Source organism: Entelurus aequoreus, linkage group LG12 (genome assembly GCF_033978785.1).
Source record: "Entelurus aequoreus isolate RoL-2023_Sb linkage group LG12, RoL_Eaeq_v1.1, whole genome shotgun sequence".
Classification (NCBI taxonomy): Eukaryota; Metazoa; Chordata; class Actinopteri; order Syngnathiformes; family Syngnathidae; genus Entelurus; species Entelurus aequoreus.
Genome location: NC_084742.1, coordinates 38,944,089 through 38,958,209, shown reverse-complemented (window position 1 = coordinate 38,958,209; position 14,121 = coordinate 38,944,089). Strand labels below are relative to the sequence as shown.

The window sequence follows — 14,121 nt, the reverse complement described above, 5'->3', positions numbered from 1 at the left end:
TACTGACCGTGGTTTTCTGAAGTGTTCCTGAGCCCAAGTGGTGATATTCTTTACACCCTGATGTCGGTTTTTGATGCAGTACCGCCTTAAGGATCGAAGGTCCGTAATATCATTGCTTACGTGCAGTGATTTCTCCAGACTCTCTGAACTTTTTAATTATATTACAGACCGTAGATGGTGAAATCCCTAAATTCCTTACAATAGCTCGTTGAGAAATGTTGTTCTTAAACTGTTTGACAATTTGCTCACGCATTTGTTCACAAAGTGGTGACCCTCGCCCCATCCTTGTTTGTGAATGACTGAGCATTTCATGGAAGCTGCTTTTATACCCAATCTTGGCACCCACCTGTTCCCAATTAGCCTGTTCACCTGTGGGATGTTCCAAATAAGTGTTTGATGACCATTCCTCAACTTTCTCAGTCTTTTTTGCCACTTGTGCCAGCTTTTTTGAAACATGCTGCAGGCATCAAATTCCAAATGACCTAATATTTGCAAAAAATAACGTTTTCCAGTTCGAACATTAAGTATCTTGTCTTTGCAGTCTATACAATTGAATATAGGTTGAAAAGGATTTGCAAATCATTGTATTCTGTTTTTATTTACGATTTACACAACGTGCCAACTTCACTGATTTTGGGGTTTGTATAACAATGCGGTGGACTTTAAAGGTAATACAAAATGTGTTTAAAAAGCCAAGGGAGTGAATAGCTTTACCTATATTACTGACATTGTGTGTGAATGGATGTACAGATGCAATGCAGTCCAATTCGCAAACAGAAACTGTGGTCAAAAAGATTAAGTGCTTACTCTATCAATAAATCTTTGTACATGAATGACAGACAATGTGACAAACTACGCTCAACAATATTCACACACCAATTACCACTTAAATACAGTGGCCTTTTTATGATAAAAATGAAGCCAATGACTTTACTTACCTTATTAAACTGAATGTATCTGACGCGACGGACAAATGTGTGACATGACAGACACCTTGTGGCTGTTAGCTTTGCAAATTACTTGTAAGCAATGTGGAGGCTTTGAAGCTTCAAAACAGCATGGTTTTAGGCTAAGTGAGTGACTTTGTTTACTCTAAAAATTGATGTAATGAGTGAATGGACAAACAGACGTGTGTGGTGACAACTGCTTGTAATTTCATGCCAAGTTGTTTGGTTTACTTCAGTTTAGTCAAACAAGAGCCATGCATTTTTACTTAATATAACTATGAATTGTTAAAAATATAGACATTTAAAAATAAATATGTTCTGTTAAACTGCTAACGTAAAAAAAGGCTAGCCCGTGGTGTTTTGGTTTGAAAAATCTAACTTTGAGGAAGTTGCAAACGGCTTTTTTAAGGGATTATCAAACTGACATTGTGTGTGTGGATGGACAGACAGATGCATGGTGCGACATTCTAAAGTAGTAGTAGTAAAAGGCATTGTATGATATTTTAATTATTGATTATTATATTTCATATTATACTTATTGAGTATTACCAGCCCCCATGCAGTTGTTGCCCAATCGGCGCAGGGAAGAATGTTGCATATCCTGGTGTCAGGAGGTCTCCGCCCTACACCAAGGCAATGGTGGCCCTCTACGTCCTTCCATCCGTCCTCAGGACCCCGAATGCAGCGGATACGTCTGGTCTGGGAACCTCCAGCGCAGCTGGCTGAACAAGGCTCCCATGTGTCCACACGCCACCTAAATACAAAGCACCAATGTTTCATGAGCATATCCAGAGATTTTCAGATACTTTTAGAGCTGAAAGATACAATTTTTAGTTAATGATTGTGAACCGTCCTTTGCGGGAGAAAAGTTTGCTGTTTAGGACAAAACGAGCCAAAGATCCTCTGTGGGAGAGGAGTACTTTTTTTTATTTACTGCAAAAACACTGGTCGCACATCATCTATACCAGTGAAACCTCGGTCCACAAACGGCATCTATAGGTGTCAGTGGTGGGCCGTCAGGGCCAGCAAGGCTTAACATAACCAGAAATCCATCCATCCCATCCATTTTCTACCACTTGTCCCTTTCAGGGTCGCGGGGGGTGCTGGAGCCTATCTCAGCTGCATTCGGGCGGAAGGCGGGGTACACTCATGATCATAATTAAAGATAAAAGTAATTTTTTATTTACTTTCCCTAAATATCTAAAAGTATTCATATTCTCTTCACGTCATATTATACTCTTTCCAGTGCTGTTGGTTTTAGGTTATAGTTTGTATCCAATCGGAATTCAGCTTGCTTATGTTGCCATGCTGTACCAAATCGGCCCGGGGCCTTCAGAATTAACAATGCAGGTGTCTGTGCACTTTAAGTGAACGGACACATACACAGACAGTTGTGATAGCCAATCAGATCACGAGTTCTTGTCAGTAAGGCCTTCTAGCTGGCCTTACGCTGTGATTGGATACTCACTTGGGAGTCCCAAGTGAGTATCCAATCACAAGTTGCGAAAACAGAAGTGGCACAGGAGCCATAGAAAGCCACATAAAACCCGCGGGTACTCACAAAGAAGGAGAGCAACACGTTGATTAGGTGCCAGATATAAATTTGCAAGGCCATTTTCAAGAAGGATACTAAGAGAAACTACATCTTGTGAGACAAGGTTGGCGATGAAATGGGAAAATGCCCGCCATTTCCACTCAAATCAACAGACTATGAGGCGTCGAACGGGAACTACAAATTGTGAGTTCAAATATTTTATTTTTTAATTTTTTCACGCTTAATATGTTTTGTTCAATTTTTATTTTGACGGAAACACATAAGATAAGTTTTAATTGCTGATGCGGGTTTATTGGTTTTTTTTAATTCGCCAGAAAATAACCCGTTTTGTACACTGTTGGTGGTGATCCAATGCCCAGTAGTGCATAAATGTGATACTGTATAGTATTTCTCCAACAATGGTCATGCGGGGACATAAATGATGGTATTTTGAGAGGTAATCATTGAAGTCGGACATCAATGAAGGCCTAGGTGGGAAACGCACGGCCCGCCACTGATAGGTTTGCATACTGGGCCGCAGAGAAATTTGCTTGAAATTACATCCGTTTATCTTATTTTGAAAGATACCTCACATCCGCCTATGCGTCACACTCTCACACGTTATTGCGCTTCTGTCACAAACTCGAATGGTTGTGGTAATTGTGACCCCTAGATGCAGGAGACAGGAAGAAGACGAGCAGGCAAGATATGTGTCTTTTAATTATAAACACAGTATGAGCAGTGATGCCCGCCGCACGTGGCTAACAGTCAGTAACGTAGAACAGTCACTAAACCGTCCTCGAGCCCTGACCAGAGGGCAAATCAGGCATTTAGAACAGTCTGATTGGCAACGACAACCAGGTGTGCTCAACCCTATCAAGGACGGTGAGGGAAAGAGCACTCAGGGAGACATACAGGAAATGCAACAAAAATTACAGCGTTGACCAGGAACCAAATGCAGAAAATAAAGGCAGAAAATAAAGGCAACATGACAACAAGAAAGACCTGATGTGACAGATTGTCACAGCCTACTCCCTCATAACTGTATGAAAAAAACAACATTTGTTGCAGGTAAACAAGGACAGAGGTCCAACTTATTCTGCATTAAGTTGAGTGAATTTTGGTGTTGGTATGTTACAATCCCGACGGTCAAGGTCCCTTAAACGTTTACCCCAAGTTTTGGCTTCCTAATAATAATAATAATAATAATGAATTGCATTTGTTACGCACTTTACATTTGTTAAAATCTCAAAGTGCTACAAAGTATTAAAAATAAAAATAGAAAGTAAGAATATATAATACAAAATTAAAATAGAAATGAATCATGACACACACTAGATAAAACAGAAACATAGATAAAGTAGAAATAAGAGCCTGAAAGCACTGGATAAAAAAACAGATAAGCAAGCAGTGCATTTAAAAACAAGAAGGCAGAGAAATTAGATAAAAACTGTGCTAAAAAGGTGGGTTTTTAGTCCCTTCTTAAAATGGTCGACCGACTGTGGTGCTCTAAGATGGTCGGGGAGAGCGTTCCAAAGTTCGGGAGCGGTCGAGCAGAAAGCCCGGCGGCCCATAGATTGCTTCCTGTGTAATTGAGTTTGATACCCCTCCTCTATACTGACAAAAGTGCTATGTTTTTTTTAAAGAGGACCTACTATGTAAAACCAACTTTTCTTACCTACAGGTACCTAATTTTGTGTATTTGGGATCTGCATAAGTAATGAAAATTTTAAATCAAACCATAGATATTTATAAAACAACATTGCTTTCCTTCATACTTCTTCCATACGAGCCATTTGGACTTTGCACAACCCATGGCGTTTTTCCCACCGGTGACGTCTGCGGATATCTCCATATAGGGTAGATATTTACCCGAAGTGATTTGCGCGAGTCCACCATCGTAGTGCGAAGCTGTAGTCAATAAGATGCTTCTTTTTCTCTGTCCTCTTGTTCTGGGGCTGACTGGTTTGTACATGCACATGGATCCTCCACTGTTGTCCTTTCTAATACAAATTAGCATATAGTTCAAACTTATATCTCTGTGTTTTTTTATAGATTTTGATTTCTATTTTACTGTTTTAATTGGTTTTACCCTTTGAAATCGTTTTTTTAATCATATTTATTTTTTATATTGTTTTTATATTGGTTTTTTTATTCATTTATTTTTTGTTTTTATTCAGTCATTGGTGGAGCATAATATTGTTTTTAATATTGTTTTTAATATTGTTTTTAACATGGCTGTGCAGCACTTTGGAAACATTCTTCTTGTGTAAATGTGCTATATAAATAAAGTGGATTGGATTGGATATATCCGTCAACAGAATCAATATGGAAGGGCTAAAAACTACAACACAAAATCCCCATAAATAAGACCGCCCACAAAACGGCACATCCTGAAGCGACTGTCAGAAAGCGGCTTGAAGATGATCTGTAAAACATAATCTATGCAACATTTTGACCAAAGAACCACCATTACATGTTACGTAGACCACAAGGAAGTGTATTAAATTTAGAAAAAAAAAAAAAAATGGCCCCTCTAAGGAATCTACTAGAAAAACATTTGTAGCTCTCAAGTTTTGAATTAAACTTGTTGCTGGTCTGATGTCATTTGTGGTCCGGCTTTGGCATAGTTGTATTGTTTTCATCCAAGAGAAAAGTCATGCAATAGCAGAAACTAACCTGAGGGAGCAGTCTTGCCCACTGCAGAGAGACTCGTTGCTCCTATCAGAGCAAACGCCTTGGACACAGTTTCTTCCTTTGCTTTCTGAAAACACAGAGAATAAAGGAATAGTTATTCCTTTGACAGCCTCTTTTTCTTTGTTTCCCACAAAGATTAGGCAGTCCAGCAGCTTATCTTTTTTGAAAACTTCCACCCTTAGCTGTGTAATTGTTTTCGTATGAGTGAGAAAAGAAGGAAAGAAAAGGAAAGTGGCGGCGGACGTAGCTTTGATGGTAATCCAGAAATGTCATGCTTGGAAGAGACTTTGAGGGGACTGCACATTCTCTAACACTGATTTAGCCAGAACAGCCACTACGCTACAATGTCATCCCGTAATCTCCAGGCCAACAACATGTTACTAGGATTTTAGTGTACCAGTAACAAGTACTCTTCTGTTACCGTTGGCACTTGATATTGGCAGCATGGGAACATATTTGAACCTTTTTGGCCCTGGAAAAATGTGCATTAGAGTCCTTAAAAGAAAGAGTTTTGTTATTTATTTCAAAGAAGACTGAGAGCAGTGACAAAATGGGCCTCTGCAGTTCAGCGTACACTGTGGTGCGTTATACCGTACGGCAACAGAGTAAGCTAACATCGGTATATGTGTTTATTTTTGTTATTCAGCCAATAGGAGATCGTGGGGATCATGAAAAGCATACATTGGAATCTGATAAGTACACCAAAAAGGTACAAAAGTATAGAGTTCTTACCTGTTACCTGCAACCAAGATGAAAGCGACGATGATCCTAGGCGGTTCCTGGCAGTACAGGTGTACAGTCCCTCGTCCTCCTGGTTCGGAGACTGGATCCTAAGCGAGCCAGTGGGTAACAGGTCTATTCTGCAAAGACCAGATCTCTGCTCAATCCAATGATTATGCTTCTGTTTGCTAAAGGCACCTTTGTCATCCATACCTGCTGTTGTAGTGCAGCTGTTTACCATTTTTCGTCCAACTCAGGAAAGGTTCCGGGTATCCGAGAGTCTCACACTTTATTTCCAAAGTGGAAACTGGCTTCCCAAGCAAAACAGGAGATCCTACGTGGACTACAACTTCGGAGGAGGACACTGATCCAACTTTCCTGGGCTTCTGAATGATTACAGGGATTCTGAATCTGGTCGAGTGTGGTTTTCGAAGAAGGGGAACCAGCAGACTTTCCGGGTGGTGTAGAGTGGAATCATTGGTTTTATCGTGGGGAAGCTGACTGACTAACTGAGCAATTAGTTGCTCTTCTTGTTTGCCTCTCAGGTTGTCTTCCAGCTTCTGGCTATTGAGAATGAGAACATTCGGAATGGAAAGATCGTCTTCTGAGGCAGATTTGACTTGGAGCAAACGCTCAACAAAACGGTCATAAGGGTTAATGTCCTCTATAATGGACCCCTTCTGCTTGTTGCCAATGATCTGAAGGACTAAATGTGCCTGAGCTTGGCCTGCCACACATGTATATGTCCCAGCGTCAGATACTCCAACTTTCTGTATTTTCACTAATCCCAAAGAGGTAACAGACAGGTGTGAGAGACTTAGCAGATGCTTCCCTTCCTTCAACCATCTTATGTTTCCCTTACGGATGTGGCGGGTGGGGCAACGAAGTACAACAGCGGTCCAGGGGAGAAGATAGGCTCTACTACCGACAACTAAGTTGACCTTTTTGCTCTTCCTCCATTGGATATAGACATTCCTCTGGGCCAGTATAGTGGGGCCAGGCTTCAGGAAATCTATGACCCAAGTTTTTGGTTATCGTCTACACAAATTTCAAAAAGTGAGACATAAAAGAGTTTTTTCTTACTTTTGCAAAGCCTGAGAGAACAAGGGCGGACCCTGGTTGGTCGCGCCTCAGAGGCACAGTTGTTTGAATCGATGGTCTGATGTCGTCCATCCTCGCCTTGTTTCCTGCAGACAGCCTCCAGCCTTTGTATACCATTTCCACATGTCACTGAACACTAGACAAAGACATAAATAGTTGTTTAATCAAAAGGGGATTGAGGGCAGCAAAAAACTGGCCACTGGAACAAATCGGATACAGTGGTGTATCAATAAGGACATAGCTAAATGGTAAGCAGACTACAGTTACTTCTGTTATTTATTCCAAAGGAAAGTGAAAGCAGCAAACAAAAAGGCAGCTGAAGCAAATTTGAGACTGTGGACTATATGCGGACTAATAAGGCACAAAAACAAGGGTCAGCTAACATTAGCACACATATTTATTTTTGCTACGTAATTGAAAGGAGATTGAAGGAATCCAGGACAAACGGCTACTGCAGAAAAGTGGAAACTGTGGACAATCCTGCGGAAATGGGGAAGCTACCGTTAGCATGTTAATATTTCAGCAGAGATGGAGAACTGTCTTCCACTTTGTCCAGTTTTCTCAATCACCTCTGGAATAAATAACTAAAATAAACAAACAAGCTAACATGAGCTTGTCTTCTTGTATTAATAGTTTATTTGCAGAGATGGGCAAGCTACTTGTACTAAGCTAGGCTTTCTCTCTTGTGATTTGGATAACATCAGACTGTCTGCCCGCAGGATTTTTGAGGACCAGTCATAGACAATTTAGAGTGAAAAGCAAATGTTGTTTTCACTCGCATACAAAAAATTCTAACTTGGATTGTTTCCCTGGCTTCGAGACTCCCCCGAAGGACAGTGCAGCGAAGACACAACAAACTCCCTTCTTGTCTCTCATGGACACACACCTGTTGTTGTTGACTTTGGACTAGCGACTGCACAAGAATCAAGGCCGCGGAACAGAGACACACTGTAGGCTTACATACAAACAACATGCATCCACAAAAATATACGCCACACATACACCCCCCCCCCCCCAACCCAACGCCCTCGACGCAAATCCCATAGGGGTGATGGAAGGATGGTCAGCACCCCCATTACCCCGCCCCTTCCCTCTGTTGCTAGATATCTCAAGATGTACGTTGTAATGTGTATATGTGCTTTGCTATGGAGGTTTTTTCCCACTCCAGACTGGGCCCCCTTAGGAGCGCAGTCTAGCTTGTATTTTTTTACTCATCCTTCCCCAGTGTTTTACCTTTTTCCCTATCTTTTACAGGGCGCCTTGTGGCGACCCATCAGCGTTCCTGTTCTGTAACCCTGTACACTGTTTGTTTGTCTAATCTTGAACGGGTTTGTGCTGAAAACAAAGTTTTGTTGTACTTGTGCAATGACAATAAAGACCTATCTATCTACAAGCTACTCTCAATTAAATGGAGCTAAGCTCCAGGGGGAGCTATCCCAAGTGAATTCTAGCGAGCTACACCACACGCTACACGGTAAAAGTAGCTTGCTACATCAAAGCTACACACACACATATATATATATATATATATATATATATATATATATATATATATATATATATATATATATATATATATATATATATATATATATATATATATATATATATATATATATATATATACATGTGATTTTGCTTCCTGGTTTCAATGACCCGCTTTGTCTTGCTTCTGATTGGCCAGTCCGTAATGTGCCCTAACCTTAGCTAATTGTGACTCATCATACAAACACCAACCAATCATCATGGGTTTTCTCCGTATGTATGGATGTCCTCATTTATCCAAGTCATTGTATTTTCTCTGTATCTTTTTTTTTGTCTGGATTTGCAGAACTTTTTCTCTCTTTGTAGCTTGTAGCTTTAATGTAAGCTACCTCATTAAATGGGTCTAAAACAGCCGAGCAACAGGAATCGCTACTTGTTTAAAAAATTGTAAAGCTACCGCCCAGCTACTGGGAAATGTAGTTAAGCTTTGCTACATGTAGCATGTTACTCCCAATCACTGTTTATTTGTTAGGAGATTGAGGACAGCAAAAAAGGGGATGCTACAGCCAAGTGAAGACTACGGAGTGCATTTGTAAAGCTTCTTAAGCCACTAGAAATAATACCTGGCATTGCTGAAAGTGAGTAGTGCCATTTTATGTAGGAAAGGGGCAGGACTGGATTATGATATGTTGACGAAGCCTACCTGGGACCAGCTGGTGACCCACTGAGGTGGACATGGCTGCTCAGTGCACGCTCGCTGGTTGGCTGGGCTTTTGATAGGGCAGAAAGTGTCGGGCAGCTCCAGGATGCTACCGTCTGCCAAGCGCTGTTTGCACAGGACAAGCCTCCTCTGAAGTCCATCACCACAGCTACCGGAGCACTGGCCCCAGTTCTGTGCCTCCCACATGGGAGGGCAGTCAAAGCGGTTGCAGGCTTGGGCGGGCCTTGGTTTAGGGTCGTGGCACTTGTCATCCCTCAAAACCTCAGTGCGGTTGCTGTCCCGCGAGGGCTGGTGAGTACATGCCACAGTGCGGGACATCAGGCCAACACCGCAGGAAGCGGAACATGAGCTCCACTGGCCTGTTTCCCACCTGTGAAGACCAATTATTATCTTTACACACACAAAATCGGAGTCCTGCCTCAACTCTGGTTAAGTTATGTATTACCTCTGGAGGTTATGTGATTGCCAGGTGTTGTCTGTCAGTTCGTTAGTTAGTGATTTAGCAACATACCGTAAATTCCAGACTATAAGCCGCTACTATTTTCCTACGCTTTGAACCCTGCTGCTAATAAAGCGGTGAGGATAATATATGGAAATATACTTTTTCCTTCGAATATTTGCGCTCTACAGTCTGGAAAATACGGTAACTCAAAAAGTTATGGCCGGATTTTCTTGAGACTTACATGAAATTACCAAAATGGGATAAGGAACAACTGATTCAATTTTGATGATCCTGATCATTTCTAGGCATGCCAAGTCATGCATGATTTTTTCTACTACTTAGGCTTACACTTACGACACACGGTGGAACTACTGTGTGTGTATGTGGTAACGGCTATGGCCCCACCTCCACCCACAGAGACAGTTTCATTATAGAACAAAAGCTCTTGCAGCCGGTTTGGGAGCGACAGACAAACAAAACAAACACTCTCGGACATGCCGATTTAATTTATGCTTCGATGAATCACCTCCACCAAAATGTCACGTATTCGATTGGGTTTGCTTGTGTGTTTTTGCCTTTCTGTTTGATAGTTAGCACCATAACTCAAAAAGTTATGAGCAGATATTGATAAAACATTCAGGAAATGTCAAAAATGGAATAAGGAATTAGTTATTATATTTTGGGGGTTGATCTGGATCAACGTCTGAATTAATTTATTAAATGATCGTTTACTCTTGGGATTAGATAGGACCTGATGAGGGTCTGCGCTATTGGACTGCTTTTTTCGTTACAGAGGACACTGAGGGCAGCAAGAAAACGGGCCACTGCAGTAAAGTAAACGTAAAGTACTAATATTGCAGGATAAGCTAATGTTATTTTTTATATTTTATTTGAGAGAAGATTGAGGACAGAAATAAAATGGGCCACTGTTGCGGTGATCTGTGGGGCGGGGGTTCGCCTGTGAGCGTGTGCGGATGACATCAGCCTCACCTCGCCACAGTGGAGCGCACAAGTGAGCACAATCAGCCTAATTGGCAGCTCACGCCAGCGCTCCATGAAAGTTTGGCTGCTCAAAACTTTGTCCAGTTGTCTTGCAGAGCAGCTGATGGCAGCAGGACAGCAACATCGCATGCTAAATCATTGGACTAAAACGCATTGGGAAAAGGAAAATATCAAAGAGGCTATCAGTAAGCTCATGTCTTTTTACTGGGCTGAAACAAACTGTTTGGAACACAGAAGCCTAGGTCTGGGCTTATGGAGCAAACAAATCATATGAATTGCTTTGTTAAATATGTGTTGCCAGTTGAGAGGTTAAAAGGTCACGCTGTATTGACTGCTTTGCAGTTAAGTTAGAATAGAATAGAAAGTACTTTATTGATCCCTGGGGGAAATTCAGCATCACAGTTCGCTCACAATAGACAAACACTTAGGTATTTTTTACATGTGAATAATATAAATACAGTCTATTATACAGCATTATTCACATGTGAATAACATAAACACAGTCTATTATACAGCAATATTCACATGTGAATAATATAAATACAGTCTATTATACAGAAATATTCACATGTGAATAATATAAATACAGTCTATTATACATGTAAGTACAGTCAAAAAGGAACATATGCATTATACTTGTATAAATTGTGTGCTTATATGATTATTTTGTTTAAGCTATTTTGAGTAAATAATATTCATACGGTTAATTGATTAACCAAAGTAAGTTGAAAAGTACAAACTCTGCTTTATGGACATAGAATGTGATCCTTAGTTGGTACTTAAACTGTGAGCAGCAGGGTCATTTGCACATCATTGGGCTGTTGAATAAGTTTAATTTGTAATTTGAATTATCATATTGTAGAATAAAATATGTCAAATGATCTTGGTCAAGGTTAAAAGCAGGTTAATTTAAGGGTAGATGGTTCTAAAACTAGAACTGGGCTTCTGTTTATCTAATGCTTATATTTTACAGTATTTGCCTATGGCCACCTGCCTTGGTTGACTCAATGAGCAATGTTTAATATAGGCCATGTTAATATATTATTTTTTGCCTATTATATGTGCTTTGTTGAGTTTGTGTAAATACTGATTTGAATTTAATACTTTATTTTGTATGTTTAAAGGTTTTTCACCTTCCTGTTTCTGGTCAATAAATCCACAAATAAATCCTGAGTCTGGTCAAATACTTCCCTTTTCAAGTGTGGGAAACGCACACTTGACAGCCACTGGGCCTTGAGGTAAACAAGGTTAAGAACCCCTGTTCTATATAGGGACAACTATCCAAAGAGCGTATCCTAATTCGTCTCAGTGATGGGGGCCAAAGGAAACATGTCCAATACGTTTGTTGTGCCTGAACGCAAGACTCGAGACCGGGGAAAAAAAGCTCTCCAGCTAACCAAATGCTCCACTCTTGTTGTCATTTAAAAATAAAGCCCTATTGTTATTTCCTATCATGTTCTAGGATGAGATATTATTAAATGGACTGCATGTTTTCTCACAGTTCAGCAAATGCAGGTGCAAGATTTAAGGAGGCACTGGAGATGGATGTGTAAATCCCAGCTGTCACTACACATTAGTGCCTTGGCCGACTAAATGAACGCAAAGCCAAGTCTTTTAAAACACACTAAAATAATAATAAATAATAAAATAATACATAATTTCAAACTGCCATTGTGCGAGATCTTGGCGAATCTCGTGAGAATTCAGCTGATTTAAAGGATTGAACGAAAGAACAGAACCAGAATTGTAATTTACTGATGATAATTTTACTGAGCAGATGCTAAAATTAAATAACATAACGGCTAATGAAAATGTTTGGAGTTCTTTTGCGTTACAAAGCTAAACAACATTAGCAACATAAGATTCATATTCTTAAGTTAAACTGATAGTCACACACACAGTAGGAAATTACCCCCTGCATTTGACCCATCCCCTTGTTCCAACCCCTGGGAGGTGAGGAGAGCAGTGAGCAGCAGCGGTGGCCGCGCTCGGGAATCATTTTGGTGATTTAACCCCCAATTCCAACTCTTGTTCTTGTAACATTATTACTTTTGTGAATGTAAAATTGCGACGTTTAATAAAAGAAAATTATTGCATCCGCGGAATATTGTTGCCGAGGGTATTTACCTGGGGGGGCAAGGCTGTATTTTGCAGTCCTGAAGAAGTGGCGGGGGTCTGCGGGCGCTCACACACAAGCTCTGGTTTAAAGCTGCCTCCCTGGTCTGCTTGTTCAGACAGATGACCACTGCCTCCTGCACACCTGACAACAGTGGAGAACCATTCAATAATATCTTCATATTCTGGACAAACTAGTTGACAGTGCTAATGTTTTACTGGCGCTATAATATTTGGACCAAAGCAATTTGCATTTGATCTGTTTTTGTAGTTTCTTACACTGCAATCTCTAAAGGGGACAATGGACCATCATGTTGGAGCAGTTCATTGGACAAAAATAATATAAGTCGCAGAGAAAATCAAACAAGCGTGCTATTTACAAACAAATTTAATTGCACATATTCTTTTGCAAATAAATCATCTGTGATGAGCATACTTGCCAACCTTGAGACCTCCGAATTCGGGAGATGGGGGGAGGGCGGGGTTGAGGTGGGTGGGGGGGGGGGGGGGTAGCGGGGGTGTATATTGTAGCGTCCCGGAAGAGTTAGTGCTGCAAGGGGTTCTGGGTATTTGTTCTGTTGTGTCACAGTGCGGATGTTCTCCCGAAATGTGTTTGTCATTCTTCTTTGGTGTGGGTTCACAGTGTGGCGCATATTTGTAACCATGTTAAAGTTGTTTATACGGTCACCCTCAGTGTGACCTGTATGGCTGTTGATCAAGTATGCATTGCATTCACTTATGTGTGTGTAAAAGCCGCATATATTACGTGAATGAGCCGGCACGCTGTTTGAATGGAGGAAAAGCGGACGTGGCGACAGGTTGTAGAGGACGCTAAAGGCAGTGCCTTTAAGGCACGCCCCCAATATAGTCGTCCGGGTGGAAATCGGGAGAAATTCGGGAGAATGGTTGCCCCGGGAGATTTTCGGGAGGGGCACTGAAATTCGGGAGTCCCCCCGGAAAATCGGGAAGGTTGGCAAGTATGGTGATGAGGCGACTTGTACAGGGTGTGCACTGCCTTCCGCCCGAGTGCAGCTGGGATAGGGACAAGCGGTAGAAAACGGATGGATGGATGGATACCTCATTGTATTTTTAAAACATTTTTGGTGTGTTTGAGCTTTGCTGAGGTTATCATTATTTTCACCCCAAAAGACAAAGGGAAATTACGAGTAATGACAAACGCTACTTACATGGTCAAGGTTGCCACATGTTTCCGCACTTTTTTTCAATTATTGGACAATTAACTATGCCGAAGTTTAATGTAAAAAGAACTCCATAATCTCCAAAGTAGTAAAGTTAGTTTTAGTATGCAGTTTTGTTTTTGTTTCAACTTTCTTGTTTTGAAGGTTACCAACACAGG

At 40.9% G+C, this 14,121-nt stretch overlaps 1 protein-coding gene across 1 annotated transcript in view; it reads right to left on the bottom strand.

The window, feature by feature from the left end:
- The window catches only part of adamtsl3 (ADAMTS-like 3), a 63,881-nt gene that overhangs the window by 6,059 nt on the left and 43,701 nt on the right, over positions 1-14,121 (bottom strand). The window contains exons 15-21 of the mRNA XM_062065944.1: positions 12,777-12,909; positions 9,188-9,575; positions 6,982-7,135; positions 6,112-6,910; positions 5,911-6,038; positions 5,161-5,245; positions 1,497-1,701 (exon numbers count right to left, since the gene is read on the bottom strand). Of these exons, the coding sequence (XP_061921928.1) occupies positions 1,497-1,701; positions 5,161-5,245; positions 5,911-6,038; positions 6,112-6,910; positions 6,982-7,135; positions 9,188-9,575; positions 12,777-12,909 (1,892 nt within the window). The remainder of the gene's footprint in view (positions 1-1,496; positions 1,702-5,160; positions 5,246-5,910; positions 6,039-6,111; positions 6,911-6,981; positions 7,136-9,187; positions 9,576-12,776; positions 12,910-14,121) is intronic.